This window comes from Gossypium hirsutum, chromosome D08 (genome assembly GCF_007990345.1).
Source record: "Gossypium hirsutum isolate 1008001.06 chromosome D08, Gossypium_hirsutum_v2.1, whole genome shotgun sequence".
NCBI classification, from domain to species: domain Eukaryota; kingdom Viridiplantae; phylum Streptophyta; class Magnoliopsida; order Malvales; family Malvaceae; genus Gossypium; species Gossypium hirsutum.
In genome coordinates, this window is record NC_053444.1 from 4114744 (window position 1) to 4132691 (window position 17948).

At 34.2% G+C, this 17948-nt stretch overlaps 2 protein-coding genes across 2 annotated transcripts; one reads left to right on the top strand and one right to left on the bottom strand.

The window, feature by feature from the left end:
* Positions 1 to 12181: 12181 nt before the first annotated feature.
* Positions 12182 to 13188, top strand: LOC107916651 (60S acidic ribosomal protein P1). The gene is made up of 4 exons (XM_016845974.2): positions 12182 to 12342; positions 12433 to 12513; positions 12650 to 12868; positions 12958 to 13188. The coding sequence occupies exons 2-4, from the start codon at positions 12442 to 12444 to the stop codon at positions 13009 to 13011; spliced, it is 345 nt and encodes a 114-aa protein (XP_016701463.1). The 5' UTR covers positions 12182 to 12342; positions 12433 to 12441; the 3' UTR covers positions 13012 to 13188.
* Positions 13189 to 15705: 2517 nt separating this feature from the next.
* On the bottom strand, positions 15706 to 17471 carry LOC107953470 (alpha-galactosidase 1-like; the record flags this gene model as incomplete). Its single annotated transcript, XM_041099220.1, has 10 exons — positions 15706 to 15980; positions 16078 to 16218; positions 16310 to 16359; positions 16450 to 16540; positions 16628 to 16710; positions 16792 to 16856; positions 16934 to 17017; positions 17125 to 17190; positions 17266 to 17324; positions 17412 to 17471. Coding segments are annotated over 10 exons (792 nt in total), but the record flags the coding sequence as incomplete, so codon positions are not given.
* Positions 17472 to 17948: the final 477 nt, after the last annotated feature.

The following is a 17948-nucleotide window of genomic DNA, read 5'->3' on the forward strand; positions in this document are numbered from 1 at the left end:
ACGTGTGTTTAGAGGGATCGCACAACTTTGAAGGTGATGAAGAGGGTGGTCCATCTTTGGATTTATTGAGGATGGTGGAACAAGAGGAAAAGCAAATCCTACCTCACAAAAAGACAGTAGAAGTTGTGAGCTTGGAAGAAAGGAAAGAGGTGAAAATTGGAACTGAAATCCTCACAAAAACAAGACGAGACCTCATTGGATTACTTCATGAATTCAAAGATGTCTTTGCATGGTCATACCAGGATATGCCGGGATTGAGTGCTGACATTGTAGTGCATCACTTACCTATAAAAGAGGATTGCAAACCAGTTCAATGGAAGCTCAGAAGAATGAGGCCTGATATTGTGCTCAGAATAAAAGAGGAGGTTAAGAAACAGTTTAATGCTAGTTTTTTACAGGAAGTCAAATATTCTGAGTGGGTAGCTAATATCGTCCCAATCCCTAAGAAAGATGGAAAAGTACGAATGTGCGTCGATTACAAGGATTTGAACAAAGCAAGCCCAAAGGACAACTTCCCATTGCCACATATTGATACGCTGGTGGATAATACGGCGAAATTTTCGTTGTTTTCTTTTATGGATGGGTTCTCAGGATATAATCAGATAAAAATGCATCCAGAAGATATGAGAAAGACTACGTTCATTACTTTATGGGGAACGTTTTGCTATAAGGTGATGCCATTTGGGTTAAAGAACGCGGGAGCAACATATCAGAAGGCCATGGCGACTTTGTTCCATGACATGATGCACAAAGAAATCGAGGTGTATGTTGATGATATGATTGCCAAATCTAGAACAGAGGAGGAACATGTGCAGGTCCTGAGAAGATTGTTCTTAAGATTAAGGAAGTTCCAACTCAAGCTTAATCCGACAAAGTGTACTTTTGGAGCTAGATCAGGAAAGCTATTAGGCTTCGTAGTTAGCGAAAAGGGAATTGAGATCGACCCAGACAAAGTCAAAGCAATACGAGATTTATCGCCACCACGTACCCAGAAAGAAGTTCGAGGTTTCTTGGGAAGACTGAATTACATTGCTCGGTTCATTTCACAGTTGATCGAAAAATGTGATCCCATATTTCGCCTTTTGAAGAAACATAATCTTGATGTTTGGAATGAAGAATGTCAAAAAGCCTTTAAAAAGATAAAGCAATACCTATCCAATACCCCAGTTCTGTCACCACCCAGCCCGAATAGACCCTTGATTTTGTATTTAACAGTGTTCAACAACTCCATGGGATGCGTTCTAGGTCAACATGATGCGACTGGAAAGAGAGAAAAGGCAATTTACTATCTCAGTAAGAAATTCACTGATTGTGAGATGAGATATTCGTGTATCGAAAAATTGTGTTGCGCCTTGATTTGGACGACCAAGAGGTTGAGGCAATATTTACTCTATCATACGACTTGGCTAATTTCAAAATTAGATCCTTTAAAGTATATGATGGAGTCAACAGCATTGAATGGAAGAATGGCTAGATGGCAAATCTTGCTCTCTGAGTTTGATATCGTATATGTAAGTCAGAAGGCCATCAAGGGAAGTGCAATAGCAGATTTCTTGGCTAGCAGGGCTCTAGAAGATTATGAGCCTCTAGACTTTGATTTCCCGAATGAAGATTTGATGTATGTGGCTAATGCTAAAGAGGATCACCAAGAGAATCATTCTTGGAGATTAAGCTTTGACGGAGCATCGAATGCATTAGGCAACGGGATTGGGGCAGTCTTGGTGTCTCCAAATGGAGACTATCATCCTTTCACCAGTAAATTAAACTTTGATTGCACCAATAACATGGCTGAGTATGAAGCTTGCATCATGGGTATATAGGCAGCCATAGAATGGAAAATTAAGACATTAGAAGTGTACGGAGACTCAGCATTGGTAATATACCAGCTAAGAGGGGAATGGGAGACGAGGGATCCTAAATTGATCCGTTACCGGAGATTGGTTTTGGGATTGATCGAAGGGTTTGACAACATTACCTTCTGTTATCTCCCACGAGAAGAAAATCAGATGGCTGATGCTCTTGCTACTTTAGCTTCCATGATTAAAGTAAATCAGTTAGAGGACATGAAGCCTATTCAAATTAGTATTTATGAAATCCCAGCCCACTATTACAGCATTGAGGAAGCGGAGAATGATAATCCTCTCTGGTACCAAGATATATTGCAATATGTGAAGAATCGCGAATATCCAGATCAGGCAACGGAGAATGATAAGAGGACATTGAGGAGGATAGCTATTGACTATGTCTTGGATGGAGAGATCCTATACAAAAGGGGAAAGGATCGAGTACTGTTGAGATGCGTGGACGCTGTAGAGGCTAAGGAAATTTTAGAAGAAGTCCATGAGGGTATTTGTGGAACACATGCTAATGGATTCACCATGGCTAGACAGATTATGAGATTCGGGTATTACTGGTCCACCATGGAAGGAAATTGCATCAATTATGCCAAGAAATGTCATAAATGCCAAATTTATGGAGATAAATTGCACGCGCCTCCTTCTCCTCTTCATGTTATGACTTCTCCATGGCCTTTCTCCATGTGGGGTATGGACGTCATTGGACCAATATCACCGAAGGATTCTAATGGACATCGTTTCATTTTTGTGGTTATTGACTACTTTACTAAGTGGGTAGAGGCGGCCTCATATGCCAATGTCACGAAGTCAGCAGTCAGCAAGTTTTTGAAGAAGGAGATTATATGTCGATAAGGAATGCCTGAAAGGATCATATCTGACAATGCGTTGAATCTAAATAACAGCACAATAGCGGAAGTCTGCGATCAGTTCAACATTAGACACCATAATTCATTACCGTATCGCCCGAAAATGAATGGTGCAGTGGAAGCAGTGAATAAAAATATCAAGAAAATCGTGGCGAAAATGGCCGAAACTTACAAAGATTGGCATGAGAAGTTACCTTTCGCTCTTCTGGCTTACCGAACATCTGTCAGGACTTCTACTGGGGCAACACATTTCTCTTTGGTTTATGGAATAGAGGCAGTGTTACCCATTGAGGTTGAAATTCCTTCTCTTCGGGTGTTGGCTGAGTTAAAATTGGATGAATCCAAATGGATCCAATCTCGGTACGATCAACTGAACCTGATTGAAGAAAAAAGATTGAAAGCCATTCGTCATGGCCAAATGTATCAGAAGCGAATGATGCGAGCTTACAATAAGAAGGTTTGTCCCAGAGAATTTCATGAAGAGGATTTGGTTCTGAAAAAGATCCTCCCTTTACAAAAGGATTTCAGAGGGAAATGGATGCCAAACTGGGAAGGACCTTATGTTGTGAAGAAGGTTTTTTCTGGAGGCGCTTTGATTTTGAATGAAATAGATGGCAAAAATCTTCCGAATTCTGTAAATTCAGACTCGGTTAAGAAATATTTCACTTGAAGAAAGGGAGAAATCAAAGTGAAAACTCGTAAAGGGCGCTCTGATTTCAAAAAAAAAAGAGGAGAGGCTAAGGTGAAAACCCGAAAAAGGTGCCTTGAGACCAAATGGGGTTTGAGTTAAAAACCCGGGAAAGGGCGGCTCAAACATTGTCAGATTGGGGCATAGGGTGACCTTGCTAAAGTCAACAATAAAGGGATGTACGATGTCTTGGGGGTATTAACAAAGTACTGTAGATCCCCTAAACACATGTTAAAGTCAGAATGGTTCTTGGCTTGTGTGGAGAAGTTCAAGCGGCGATATCCAAAGCACCTAGTCTTCATATTATTTGTACCAAGTTTGTTGGTTCTTGTAAATACTTCATTCTTTCCTGTTCTTGAATATTTTTTTCTTTTCAAGACACTTACTGTCAATAAATTCCTGAATTAATTCATCTCTTACTCAGTTTTTTTGATCTTTGCGCAAGCATGTTGCATTAGAATAATGATTGATGGACTAATTAAATTTTACAAAAGAAGTTTGGTATATTACTCTGAGAATTTCTAAATAATTTAGTAACCTAAAACAGGACTTTTGTTTAGAACACCCCGAGGTCAAAAGATAAGGAGCCAAAGAAGGAAAAAGTTTAAATTAAAACTGAGTCGGTTGTCTAAATAACGAATGAGACAGCAAGAGGTTTTGATGGGGTAGGAAGAAGTCCCCTATGGATAGAAAGTTCCTCATTTGGGTATAAATATTTCATAGGATACCCTGAGAGCGGAGAAAACAAATTCCATAATCTGTACCCTTGAATTGTGAAAGGAGAGGATTGAAGAAAAGCCATATACCCTTGGGTTACGGTGGGAAAACGATGGTATGAATTTTTTGTGCCCAAATGTATTAAACTTTAAGGTTTACAGTGGGGCAACCTGGCTAAATGTTTCTTCAGAAAAACCAGTCAAGTAAGAAGGCGTTGTAGCATGTCAGTTATAAAGCGGGATCATTATCGAAAAAAATAAAATTTTGCATTCATGCAAACACCATTCACACGTGTCTAGTTAGGAGCATTTGATACATTTTGATCATGCCATCCTAAATCATTAGGCATAATTAGGTTCATTACACATGTCATGTTCCCCAGAGGACAAATCAGTGAAGATAACAGATCGAGTCTTATCCTCCTGAAGTTGGAGTGAGGCAGACTAAAGATTTCAGATCTTATCTCCCTAAGTAGTAGCGGAACAGATCGAAGACGGCGAATCTTATCTTTCCAAGATAGTGGGAAGCAGATTTAAGCCACCAAGCCTTGTCTCCCTGAGCAGCAGTGGAGAAGGTTGAAGATTGTAGATCTTATCTCCCTAAGCAGTAGTGGAGCAGATCGAAGACAACGAATCTTATCTTTCCAAGATAGTGGGAAGCAGATTTAAGCCATCAAGCCTTGTCTCCTTGAGCAGCAGTGGAGAAGGTTGAAGATTGTAGATCTTATCTTCCTAAGCAGTAGTGGAGCAGATCGAAGACGACGAATCTTATCTTTCCAAGATAGTGGGAAGCAGATTTAAGCCACCAAGCCTTGTCTCCCTGAGCAGCAGCGGAGTAGGTTGAAGATTATAGATCTTATCTCCCTAAGCAGTAGTGGAGCAGATCGAAGACGGCGAATCTTATCTTTCCAAGATAGTGGGAAGCAGATTTAAGCCACCAAGCCTTGTCTCCCTGAGCAGCAGCAGAGTAGGTTGAAGATTATAGATCTTATCTCCCTAAACAGTAGTGGAGCAGATCGAAGACGGCGAATCTTATCTTTCCAAGATAGTGGAAAGCATATTTAAGCCACCAAGCCTTGTCTCCCTGAGCAGCAGCGGAGTAGGTTGAAGATTATAGATCTTATCTCCCTAAGCAGTAGTGGAGTAGATCGAAGACGGCGAATTTTATCTTTCCAAGATAGTGGGAAGCAGATTTAAGCCACCAAGCCTTGTCTCCCTGAGCAGCAGCGGAGTAAGTTGAAGATTATAGATCTTATCTCCCTAAGCAGTAGTGGAGCAGATCGAAGACGGCAAATCTTATCTTTCCAAGATAGTGGGAAGCAGATTTAGCCACCAAGCCTTGTCTCCCTAAGCAGTAGTGGAGCAGGTCGCATCCAATCTTATCTCCCTGAAGTTACAGTGGAGTAGATTGAAGCACGATTTCCTATACTTCTGAAGATGCAGTAGGAAGGAATGAGGCTACCCGAAGAAGAAGAGTACTAAAGACCAGCATGACCGGGCAAAATTAGGCATCTGTAAAGTCTTTGCTTCGTCACTGTTACACAATAACGAGCAAAGAGGGACAGCTGTGATACCTAAATTTTACCCGGCCCAAAATTATAAAAAGTCCATTATTTTTACATGTCCGGAACAAAAAAAGAGAGCCCAGAATACATGGCCCAATTTAAAACAATGGAGGCCCAAATTTCAATGGCCCAAAATGGATGAAACCCTAGGGTTTCTGATCTTCAACAGCGCCGCAACCGATCCAAGCCGAATCCTCCGGATCTTCCCCGATTTTCACCTGCACAAAAATAGAAACAAACAATATATGGAAAAGGAAATCAAAGATTTGAAAATCAAATCAAAAGGAAACAGATATTGTTTCTCCTTTTTTATTTTTTCATTCGGCTATAAAATAGCCATTGTAACACTGTAATAGGGATCCCGGTCAGAAATCGGAAATCAATAAGAAAGAACAATTTTACAAAGAATACAATACAGAGCAAAATCAGTCCAAAGGTTTACATTTATTATTATTTTTTTAATTCGTTTTCTTTCGATCTTCTGTGTTTTATTTTATTCTTTATTTGTGAAAAAAAATAAAAATGAAAGAAATCACCTTTCTTTAACTTCGAAGCGGCGCCAAAGCGTCGAGGGAGCCACGCCGATGATCGGTGGCCGGAAACCAAAAGGTTATCGTGATTTCGCCGCATATTCCGCTGGATTTTGGGAATTTTGAGCCCCGATTTGCGTTTGGAGAGGTTTGAAGGGCCGAAAGGGAGATTTTCATATTTCCGGCCACCGCAGACGGCGGTGCTGGCGCCGGTGATCAGCGGCCGGATCGGTGGCCATTCACCGGCCGATGACCGGATCTAGGTCAGAGGACAGAGGGGCTGAGAGTATTTAAAAGTTTTTTTTGTTGTTTTTTTTTAGAAAGGGTTTCAAAATGATTTTTTTTTAGAATTAGGGATATTTATAGGGCACCAAAATGGTGTCGTTTTGGAAAGCCCCCAGACGCCCAAAACGGCGTCGTTTTGGGGAGGCCGACCCGACTCTGACCCGACCCGGCCTAGGATCCGCGTGTTTTTTAGCGGAGGGGAAAATTGCGCTTTTAGCCCCTCCACTTTTTAAGGTTTTCTGCAATTAAATTTTTATTTTATTAATTTACCCATTAATTTATTATTGTTTTCAATTTCGTCCTAGGGTGAATGACGTCGTTTTAGAGGAGAAGGGAAAATTTCCCTTCCAGCCCTTTTATGTAATTCGCGTGTTCGAATAAGTCCCTAGGGTTTCATTTATTTGCAAATTTGTCCCAAAAATTTTCAATTGCTATTCAATTTGGTTTTTCTTATTATTTACTTAATTAATTTTAACAATTTAATTGTTATTATTATTATTATTTTCTTTTTTTTGTAATCATTTTAAAAATATATATGTATATGCTTATTTTTATTCGCATTTATATTTTTAAAACTAAAGTTTTATTCACATATATATATAAATATTTTTGGATTTTAATAATGATGACATCATTTAATATTTTTTATGTTTTCATAAGTACATTATAAATTTTATAAATTAAAGTTTTACATGAAAATTCATATGTATGTCTTCAATTCTTTGTAATTTCATTTATTATATTTATATTGCACATTTATTTGATATATTATATGTCATTAGCTATTCATTTGTTCATATACTTGCCTCATTTCTATGCTATCGTAGTATTTATTATTGCATTATATATTTAATGTAGCATAACATTACATTTTTTTCTCGATTTAAAAAAAAAATCAAACTCTTTCAAAATGGATATTCTTTAAATCAAAATAAACTCATTATTGGGAATTCAACACGTTGTGTCCTAACGTATTGGATGTGACGCATTGATTTCTCGAAATGAAGATTTTTTTTAAAAAAAATCATGAAGGAAATATTCCGAGTTTGAGATTCTAAAGGAATTGTGCCCTAACGTATTGGGTGTGATTTCTTAAATCTTGGATAAGTGGATTTTCTTTTAAAGTAAAGGAAATATTCCGAGTTTGGGATTCTAAAGGGATCGTGCCCTAACGTATTGGGTGTGATTTCTTAAATCTTGGATGAGTGGATGTTCTTTTAAAGTTTTATTGTATAAATATTCTGACCTAATTCATTTTGGGGGAAATTAGAATGTTGTGCCCTAACGTATTGAGTGTGGCATTTTTGCTTCTCTGAATTGAAAAGGGTCTTAATATGCAACGTTTTAAGTTTTTAAAGATTATATTTTTAAAATTTTCGACCTTAAGACATTAATTAATTAACTAGGTACCAATTTTTGGGCGTAATGAGGGTGCTAATCCTTCCTCATACGTAACCGACTCCCGGATCCGTTTTTCTAAAACTCGTAGACCAAAACCGTTTTTTTAGGTGATCCAATCACACCTCAATAAAAGATTGGTGGCGACTCCCAATTTTCATTTTTTAAGACGACACCTAAAAATTTTGTTTTTCAAAAAGATGGTTTCGACAATAAGAATATAGTTAAAAAGGTTAACGGGATAATGTGAAATTTCATATGTGGAATATTTTTAGTGAGATGTAATTTATTACTTAGATAATCCAATAAAATAATTATGTGTGGAAAATAATAAAATAAATAATTCATGAAGTTAAAAAAAGAACCCTTAAATTAAAGAAAATAAACGTATCTATCTTATTAGGTTACCTAAGAAATAAATTACATCTCATTAAAAATATTCCACATAATCTCTAGTAATTTTTTTAATGGTACTTTTATTAATTTTGTTAGAAAAAGCTGTTAGAATAAAAAAGTTGGTGGCAAAAAAAGGCTCAAAAATACAATTTGGGTCATTTTGACAACATGTAAACGTTAGTGGCCAAATTTGTTATTAAGCCTAAAAAAACTAATTCATCAAAATAAATATATTATTATTTTAGTAAGTTGTTGTTTGATAAATTGGAAAATTTAAATATTGAAAAAAATTAAGTATTCAATTTAAGTTATAAAATATGATTGGTATAGTCTTAAATTAAGTACGAAATATAATTAAATTTTTTGATAAATATAATTTTTAAAAATTTATGTAACACACCAAACTTAACCTTTTAGGAGGGTCCAAGTATGACATGTCACTTCAGAGAAATCATTTATTTTTAAAATTGTTTTTGTCGTGTACTCTATAAAATTGGGGGTTTTGTATTAAACATTTAAATAAATAATAAAACATAGTATAAGTCATGTGACATATAAGTTTTAATAACATAATTTTCATCGTATGAAATATAACACTCGAAAATCATTTCATATCTCAAATGAAGTTTCATTAAAACATAGTTTATCAACATAGGTTTCAAGTACAATTTCTTCTCAAATTACAATCAGACATTACCTCTCTTAAGTTATACAAAGTACAACATAATAGAAGTCTCACAGCAACAGATGTCCTTTAGCGTAGTTTAACGAATGTCTTCTTACAACAGTAAGCTTGAGAAGGAAAAGGAAAACAAGGTAAGTTCAAACAAATAAGTCTTATCAATAACCATTAATACTTCAAGGAAATCACATCAAAGAGTTGAACACAATCACATAGTTCGCAAGATGGCGAGTACCATACATAGACAGTCTATTCGTCAATTTACTATCCATTTGGTTCATACATTACGCCCATATGACCATACATATAAACCTTCTTCATACCAACCACGTACCCAAGCCTTTAGTTATATTCATATCATATTTTTCATTCATATTCTTTTGTTTGTATTATTCGTAATGATTTTCCAATTTGATTTGCAACATACATTTATCTTACTAGAGGCTACACAACCATTTTCATGTATCACGATCTGCCAGTTCAATGTACATTCCATTGAAGGCATCGCCATGAGTATTTCCTTAACATCATTTCCATGTTTCAATCCATATCATTCTTGTTAGAAGCATAGGGTAGTGGTTTAAGTATGAAGAATGATTCTTACTCTTTAACACATATATTACAAACCTAGACTGACAACTCTGAACAACCATTTTTCATATACACACTTCACCTTTATAGAGCATAAGTATTTACCTTACACCAATATAAAACATGAATACCACACACATGGAAGTATGAAGAAACTCACTAGAAATATAACAAAGTCTATATAGCAAAACCTTTTCCTTTATCCCTCAAACTTTCTACAGTGTCTTGAGTTAAAATACAAATAATTAAGCTTATCAAATCATTACACCATTGAACCCAAACATGCATGTAAGAAACATTAACATTTAACCCAGAATCAAGAAGCTTTTCTTCCTTACATACTAATATGATATTTATGCATGCAGAGTTAAAAATACGTAAATAACTATGAGAATAACCTAAGGTTCATCAATATTTACCAGAGAACTAAAGCAAACGTAAAAGTTGGTTGAATACAGCAAACCCAAATTCAGACAGGTTTCTAGACTTAAGCTTTTCAGAGAATGTAGAGAAATTCAAGAAGAAGATGGATGCAAAAAAAAAAAACACAAAATTTTTCAGTGAAGACACTGATATTCTTATATACCTAAGCACAAAGACAAGGTTTAGTGGAAGGATTAGATTATTTCACTAACACGCTTGATTTTCGTGATTAAGTGCACTTATCATCATTTAAGTCTTATCAACTACACTATCTTAATTCCATTCTAACCAGTTCTTACTTGGCTAACTAAATAGTCTTATAAAAATAATAAACTAACCTATTAATTACAAACTTAACGAATTCACCTAAACTTTGGCATAACTCAACAGAATAATCTGCCAACCCAAAGATCTCAGCAAATTGCACTATTCGCTAAACACATTATTTACCAATTGGCACATACACAAAATACTATACTTAGACAAAACTAACACCTTACTTTCTCAGAGCTACGCTTAACACCATAACACAATAAACAGTAACCTAATACAGAGACTTCATTGGACAAACTGTTACAATTTAAATGTAAACTGTTTAAAAGATAATGTTAAAATAATAAAAAAGGTCGAAAAATTATATAATTTTCAACATTTTTTTCATGAAAAAAATTCTACTATTTACTTTTTATTATAGATGATCAAACATGTTCAAAATATTTAAATTATATGTGTTTTTCTAATTTACCATCTAATTTTATTTAGTTCACTTTCATATTTAAATTATTATCTTTATCTTAATTTACCTTAAGAAAATATCAAAATGATGAACAAGCCACATTTCATATTCTTATTAGTTGGTTTTGAATTTTTAGGATAAACTAAGATAAAATAATAAAATAATAATAATTGCAGTTATTCTCTTAAAAAAATTACTTGCATATAAGAAAACCACTCACAACATATCTATTACTTTTTTAATAATAATGAAAAAAATTCTTTTGGTATGTCAAAAATTGATAAAAAAAAATTCTCCAGTCTCTCTGAATTTTAATATTGGGCAAATTTGTCCTTTTAAAAAATCAAAGCAATTTAATCTTTGTCAATTTTAAAAGTAAGCAAATAAAGACAATTAGTCACAACATTAATGTTTTTCGTCAAATTCACATAAATTTGACTATTTATAATAACAAATTTAGCTCTTATAATTTATACATTCTATCAATTTGATCATAATTTAACAAATTTAGCCTTGAATATTTTTGTAAATGTGTAACTGTTGAGACTAAATTTGTTGAATTTTTTAGAATCAAGACCAAATTAACAAAATATATAAACATTGAAGGCTAAATTTGTTATTAAACCAATCAAAATTATTTTCAATTGACAAAACATATTAACACTGTGATTATGTCACAGGGCTAGGCATTTTGTCTCGTAATCTTTGCGGCCTTAGACGATTTTTTTGCTTCAAATGAACATAAGTTAGCCTAACTCTTGCAAAGTGAGAATTCTTTTAGAAATTATCTAAGGCACCAAATTATAAAGTGGAAGCAACGCAAAGACAAAAGAAAGCTTGAAAGAACAGAATAGCCACAGAAAAAGCAAAACACGCCAAGTGTTTAAGTAGATGCTCTTAATTAGTATTCACTACTAAAGAATAGAATACAATAGATGATTACAAATGAGGGGAACCCTCTATTTATAGTTGAGCTCTCCCAAATCCAACGGTACAACTAGCTTTATATCAATGAACGAGATCGAAGCATATTTACAATTAAGGGATTTACACAATCCTTAAGATTACAAAATCAAATATTAACAGATTACAAATCTTCTAAGATTTCTTTCCCTATTTATCAATGTAGCTCTAATTTTCCATAAGTGCTTCGCTGAGCCACCAAGACTTCAAGTAGATGGCTTTGTCACTTGTTTTTCGAATCAGACAAGTTCAAGTGGGTCAAATGAGCCTTATTAAATATGTACACCTCCATGAGACGCCCTTTGTGCTTTGGTCATGGGATTTGAACTGCGGCCCATGATAATTAATTATCCTTGATTGCTCACTTTCAAAATTGTCAGGGATTAATTTTCTAAATTTAAAAATTGAGAAGGACTAAAATGCTCTTTTTACCATAAAAATCTAATAGCAAGAAGAAAAATGGTTTGGAGGCCTCATTTTAGATATAGGACTCTTTGGTTCATAAGGCCGTTAAAGCCCAATTCACTCTATTTTATTTCTTTAAAATCCCTTTTTCAATGCCGAATATGAAACCCTAGCAACAGTCTGTTCAGAACTTTGAAGAGCGGCTGCTCAGATTTTGCCTATTTCCCAGATTTTTCTCTCAGGTAACAATCTGTCATTGTATCGATGTTAATATTAATCTTTATATGGATTGTGTTTTAGTCTCTTTTATGTATTTATTTTAATGTTAACAGTTTGAAACGATGTCTACGGCTGGTGAAGCTGCTTGTTCTTACGCTGCTTTGATTCTCTATGATGATGGAATTCCCATCACCGTATCCTTTATGCTTTTTGTATGAACAAAGAAAAGAGGGGGGAAATCTGGTGATTTTGATTATTTGTTATTGAATGAATTAGCCGTAGTTTTGGGGAAGATGGGTTTTTGTTAGTTTTCTTTAACTTTGTTAATAGGCTGAGAAAATTGCAACAATTGTTAAAGCTGCAAATGTTTCGGTTGAATCTTATTGGCCAAGCTTGTTTGCAAAGCTTTTCGAAAAGTGCAACATTGAGGATCTTATAACCAATGTTGGTGCTGCTGGTGCTGGTGCTCCAGTTGCCGCAGCTGCACCTGTTGCTGCTGGCGGTGGTGGTGGTGCCGCTGCTCCACCTCCTGCTGAGGAAAAGAAGAAGGTCTGGACTGAAAACTACAAATGATAAATTGATGAATTTCTTTTGTTGCCATTTGTTCTCTTATACTATTTTTTTGTGTAATTTTGCAGGAAGAACCAGAGGAAGAGAGTGATGACGATATGGGATTCAGTTTGTTTGATTAGAAGTTCCTTTCAGTGCTTGATTTGGTTGATTACTGTTTTAATGCATTAAAGCTGTGACAGTAGTTGTTGAGGTTTCTTGGTATTATTATTATTTATCTGCTTTTGAGTAAAAACTTTCTTTGAGTTGTATGTTTGAATCTTCTATATATAAAAGTTTTCTAGACCAATTTTTGCCAATTGTTATGCGCGTTGAATTGATTTTTGGTTAATTCCATTGTAATGCATGATTTTGTGTTTAGTTTGTTGCTTTGATCAATAGCTGAGTATTGGATATAAGTGTCTAGTATGGCTATGCTTACTTCATATATTTGAAGGATTGTACTTTCGTATACATACTCAATATGTCAACATGAGTGTTACATAACATAGGCTATTTATGCTAATGGATTGGTGTCATTACTTTAGAGAATTGATCCGGCCTCTTATGTACAATTTTTTCCAAGCTTGTTGATAATGTCTTGAAACACATTGCTACTTTATCTTTTGTTGAAACAAATAGGGTACGAAAAAGTTCACTGTTGAGTTTCTTCTTGATGAATGTCTATTTACTTAAACATGCATGGTTGTATCATGTTGCACTAGGTCATTACAATGTTGGTTGTTGATTTGTGTTGTCACTATACAATTGCATCGGACCTTGCCATTTTATCTTCAAAATCATTAAGAATTATTTTCAATCGAAGTAATTCACATATTCTAAGTGCCGTTGACCTGAATTTTGGCTCCACACTTGACCTTGCCATTAGATTGTCACCTATGAATGTACAATAAAGTTAACCTCCTGTCAACTAATGTTCTATCATAGTTTACATCAGTATAAAGCTTTTAGAGTCATGCTTCCTCTTTTCTTGAACAAGATTCTTCTTCCAAGATTATCCTATAAATACTGCAAACTTTTTGTACAGCTTTGAGATGTATCTTTCCAAGATCCTTTGGCTATTAATCTTGCCTAAATTTATTGGTATGGGAATTGGGTGGAGATTGCCAATAAAGTTTTTATGGCTTGCAAATAAGTTTTGGTAGGTCATTAAAAGGTATAGTGGATGTTTTGTGTAGGTTTTGGTTCCTTTTTCTAAGAACAATGTGTAGATCATTAACATTTGGCTGAACTGGTTCACCATTAATGGGTCGATTGATGTTAGCTGGTGGTATAGTGTCTTTTATAGGCATTGAAGTTGTTCTTGGGTATTAACCAATGCTGGCTAGCAATATATGGTGTTTTTAGGTTTTGAATAGTTGCTCTAATAGGAAATTGTATCTGCACCGGTCGAGTCGTCGAGAGATGCTGATTTTCCTCAGAGAATGTATGTCTGCAATGATCCGAGTATCATCTTGTTTCTCCCATGTCTTTCATCCTCCTCGATGTTTTGTGAGTCGAGGATGAAAACATTTGTGCCCTTTTTCTGTGGAAGAATACCCAATAAAGTAACATCGAAGAGCATGTAGATCAAGCTTTCCTAGAATGAATATGGACAAAAGAACAAGACAATAACTTTCTGAGTAAGATTGTAGGATATGAGGTAGACTTTGGAAATATTTGATGAGAATGTCTATTTTTTTTTTTTTAAATCAAAGACCTTTGTTGCAAGTCTATAAATGAGATAGGACATTTTGTTAAGGGTAGATTATACACAGTCATAATTTAAAAAAAAACTCAAAATTTACAAATATTCTCAATTTTTTCTAAATTTTAAAAAATTTAAAAAATATATAAGAACACATAAATATTTTCAAAAAATATAATAGTAAAATAAAATTTTATATTAATATTAATATCAAATAAATAAAAAAACCCCTGGCCATTGGAGGCTTTGGTTTGCAATTTCTCTTCATTGGAAACAACAGAACTGAAAAGGGCATACATACCGAGTTTGCAAAACAATAAGAGCACGTTTGGTTCGCTGTATTGGATTAGAGGTGTATTGGATTGGATTAGAGGTGTAATGGAATAGAGGTGTAATAGCAAATCAACTGTTTGGTTAAATGTAATGGAAGAGGCGTAATAGTAAAACTGTGTTTGGTTGAATGTAATAGAGGTGTAATAGCATAATGGAGAAAACTAAAATGACCAGAATACCCTTAGCATAAATTTGTTTTGGTAAATGATTATTGTTATTGTTATTTAAATTTTAATAAGATTATTTATTATCAAAAATAAATAATTTAATCATATTTAAACATAATTATTATTTAATATATTTTAATTAAAATATATAATTTAATAAAATTCTTAATAATTAGCAGAAATTTGTTTTGGTAAATTATTTTATTTAAATTTTAATAAGATTAATATCAATAATAAATAATTTAATCATATTTAAACATAATTATTATTAAATATATTTTAATTAAAATATATAATTTAATAAAATTCTTAATAATTAGCAGAAATTTGTTTTGGTAAATTATTTTATTTAAATTTTAATAAGATTAATATCAATAATAAATAATTTAATCATATTTAAACATAATTATTATTAAATATATTTTAATTAAAATATATAATTTAATAAAATTCTTAATAATTAATATTCTTATATGAATTTACTCAAACCATAATATATAATACAATTTGGAGACCTGGATTTGTAGTAATTAAGTCCAATTCATTTCTGTTTTTATCATCTTCAATGACTTGAATCTAATGAATAAATATGAAAAAAATCTGCAAGAGTACAGCAACCACATCTGACATTGGAGTAAAAAAGCTTACTTCATTCATATTATTAAGAAACTAATTACAAGTGCTAATCCAACTACATTAAAGAGGAAAGCTTTCTTCATCAAATATTATTAAAGAACTAATTCCTAATTCCAAAATGCTAATCCAAAAGAAAAAAAGAAAAGAAAGTGACCCAATTCAAGAATCACTAAGTTCAAGAAATTGGTTTCAACACATACATTTTGCATGAATGAGGGTTCAACATTGTTGTAATATTGCCCACAAATCGGTTCTTCAGTGTTTTATGCTGCAAGAGATTCATATATGTGCATGAATAAGTGAACTAAAGCAATGGAAAATGACAGTAGGATATACTATAAAGCTTGTAGCTATAATTTGAGTACCTCCCAAAGGTCCCTAGCTTCAACTACAGTGTTGGGGTCTAGTCCCATATCCTCCCAGAACGCGGTTACAGAATAGCGAACTGAACCCCTATTGAGAATGACAACTACTGTCCTATAGCTGGAAAGTGGCGCAACCCAAATCTGTTACAAGGCACCGAAAAGGTAAGTGACCAATCCGAGCATGTTATATGATCATATGGTTAAGCAAAAGGGGTTGTTGCATAGGTTTCACCTCTTCATCACCGTGCATCCTAGCCTTCCTAGCTTGAATACCATAAGAATCTAATGCAGAAGATCGCATTAAGTTAAAAAAGTTCGATAACTATTGATGCATTAAAGCGTTTTTGAAGAACTGTACTTCTAATTATGTACCTTGGTTAACAGCAATGACCTCTTTGTTTGAAATGATCTCTATAGTCTCTTGTGTCATATTCCTTATGTCGCAGCCGAGAAGAAGAGGAGCCTGCAATAGCATTCATGTTTTTCAGACCAGATATGCAACATCATGCATATCAACAAGCATAAAAAAGGTGAATATCAATTGTAATACCTTGGAAATAGCCCATAAGCTGAAATGTACTATATATTCATCTTTCGTCATCCCTCCATTCCCGATCTCAAGCATGTCCGGATCTATCGATATAACAAGAATTGTAATCACAAAACATTTAATATGGTTCAAAAAAAATTGCAGAACTAGAAGAAAACTCTAACCATTCCAACCACCGGGCCTTGCATATTGAGCATACAATTCATTTTGATCAGCTCTCGAAATCATACTGCCAGGCAACAAAATATCGTAAGTTATACTCTAGGCCGACTCTAACATCCTCCAAATACGTTAACAAATCTTTACCTTTCCCATGTATCAGTTATGTCACAAGTTGTCCTCCAGCTATTTCCTACATGGAAACCCCATTCAGCAGGGTGCATTTCTCCCCTAAGAAACAAAAAATCAAACACATGGCAAAGTAAAAAAAAAAAAAAAGAATCAGAAAATCGTTACTTAAATTAAAAGCTTAAATCAAACTGTGATTTAGACAGTACCATTCACACAGAGAAAAGAATATGGGGCGGCCAGCCTTCTTCAAAGCTTTAGACATAACAAGATATCTACACGAAAAATTAAAGCAATATATAAGCATATAATATGGCTGCAAATCAAAACAAAGAAGACAACTACACCACCTTTCAATTGGCTTTGATCCATCATGGTGACAGTTATCATACTTCAAATAATCAATACCCTGCATACAAAACAATTATCGCACGAACCAACTTGATTAAGCTTTAGGTTCAATTAAAACAAGGGAAATGATCACTGAAAATCATACCCAGGAAGCAAAGGTTTTAGCATCCTGTTCTTCGAAACCGAGTGAACCAGGCAAGGGATATTAAACCCAGAAAAACTTTCGTTAACTAAAACTACAAAAGAGTAAAAGATTCATAACCATGAAATCAGCATTAAACTACTGAAGAATAAAAAGCCACAAGTGCAATTATACAATAATTCCAATGAAATCAGCAACAATTTCATAAAATAAAATAGCAATTTCAACAGAAACTACTGAAGACTAAAGATTCATAACCATGCAAAAATATTTGATAAAAGATTGTCGAACAAAAGAATTGGCAGATTAATTTCGGTCCGAAATAAAACTCACCCGATATTGGATTAGAGGTGATGACCCGAAAAACGCTTCACTTTCAAAGGATTCACTGGATTCAGCTATCAGGTATTTCCAATTTTGTGAAAATATTGAAGAGCAGTAGAGAGTTGCAGATAGGGTTGGGAGGAAATGGGAGGAGACAGAGACTGAAGAAACGATGTGGACAGAATAATAAACAAAAACGGTGGGAGATGGAAGGAG

Coding starts and splice junctions, on each gene's coding strand:
- LOC107916651 (XM_016845974.2), top strand. CDS start 12,442: ATGTCTACGGCTGGTGAAGCTGCTTGTTCTTACGCTGCTTTGATTCTC. Junction 12,514..12,649: donor ATGATGGAATTCCCATCACC/GTATCCTTTATG, acceptor CTTTGTTAATAG/GCTGAGAAAATTGCAACAAT. Junction 12,869..12,957: donor CTGCTGAGGAAAAGAAGAAG/GTCTGGACTGAA, acceptor GTAATTTTGCAG/GAAGAACCAGAGGAAGAGAG.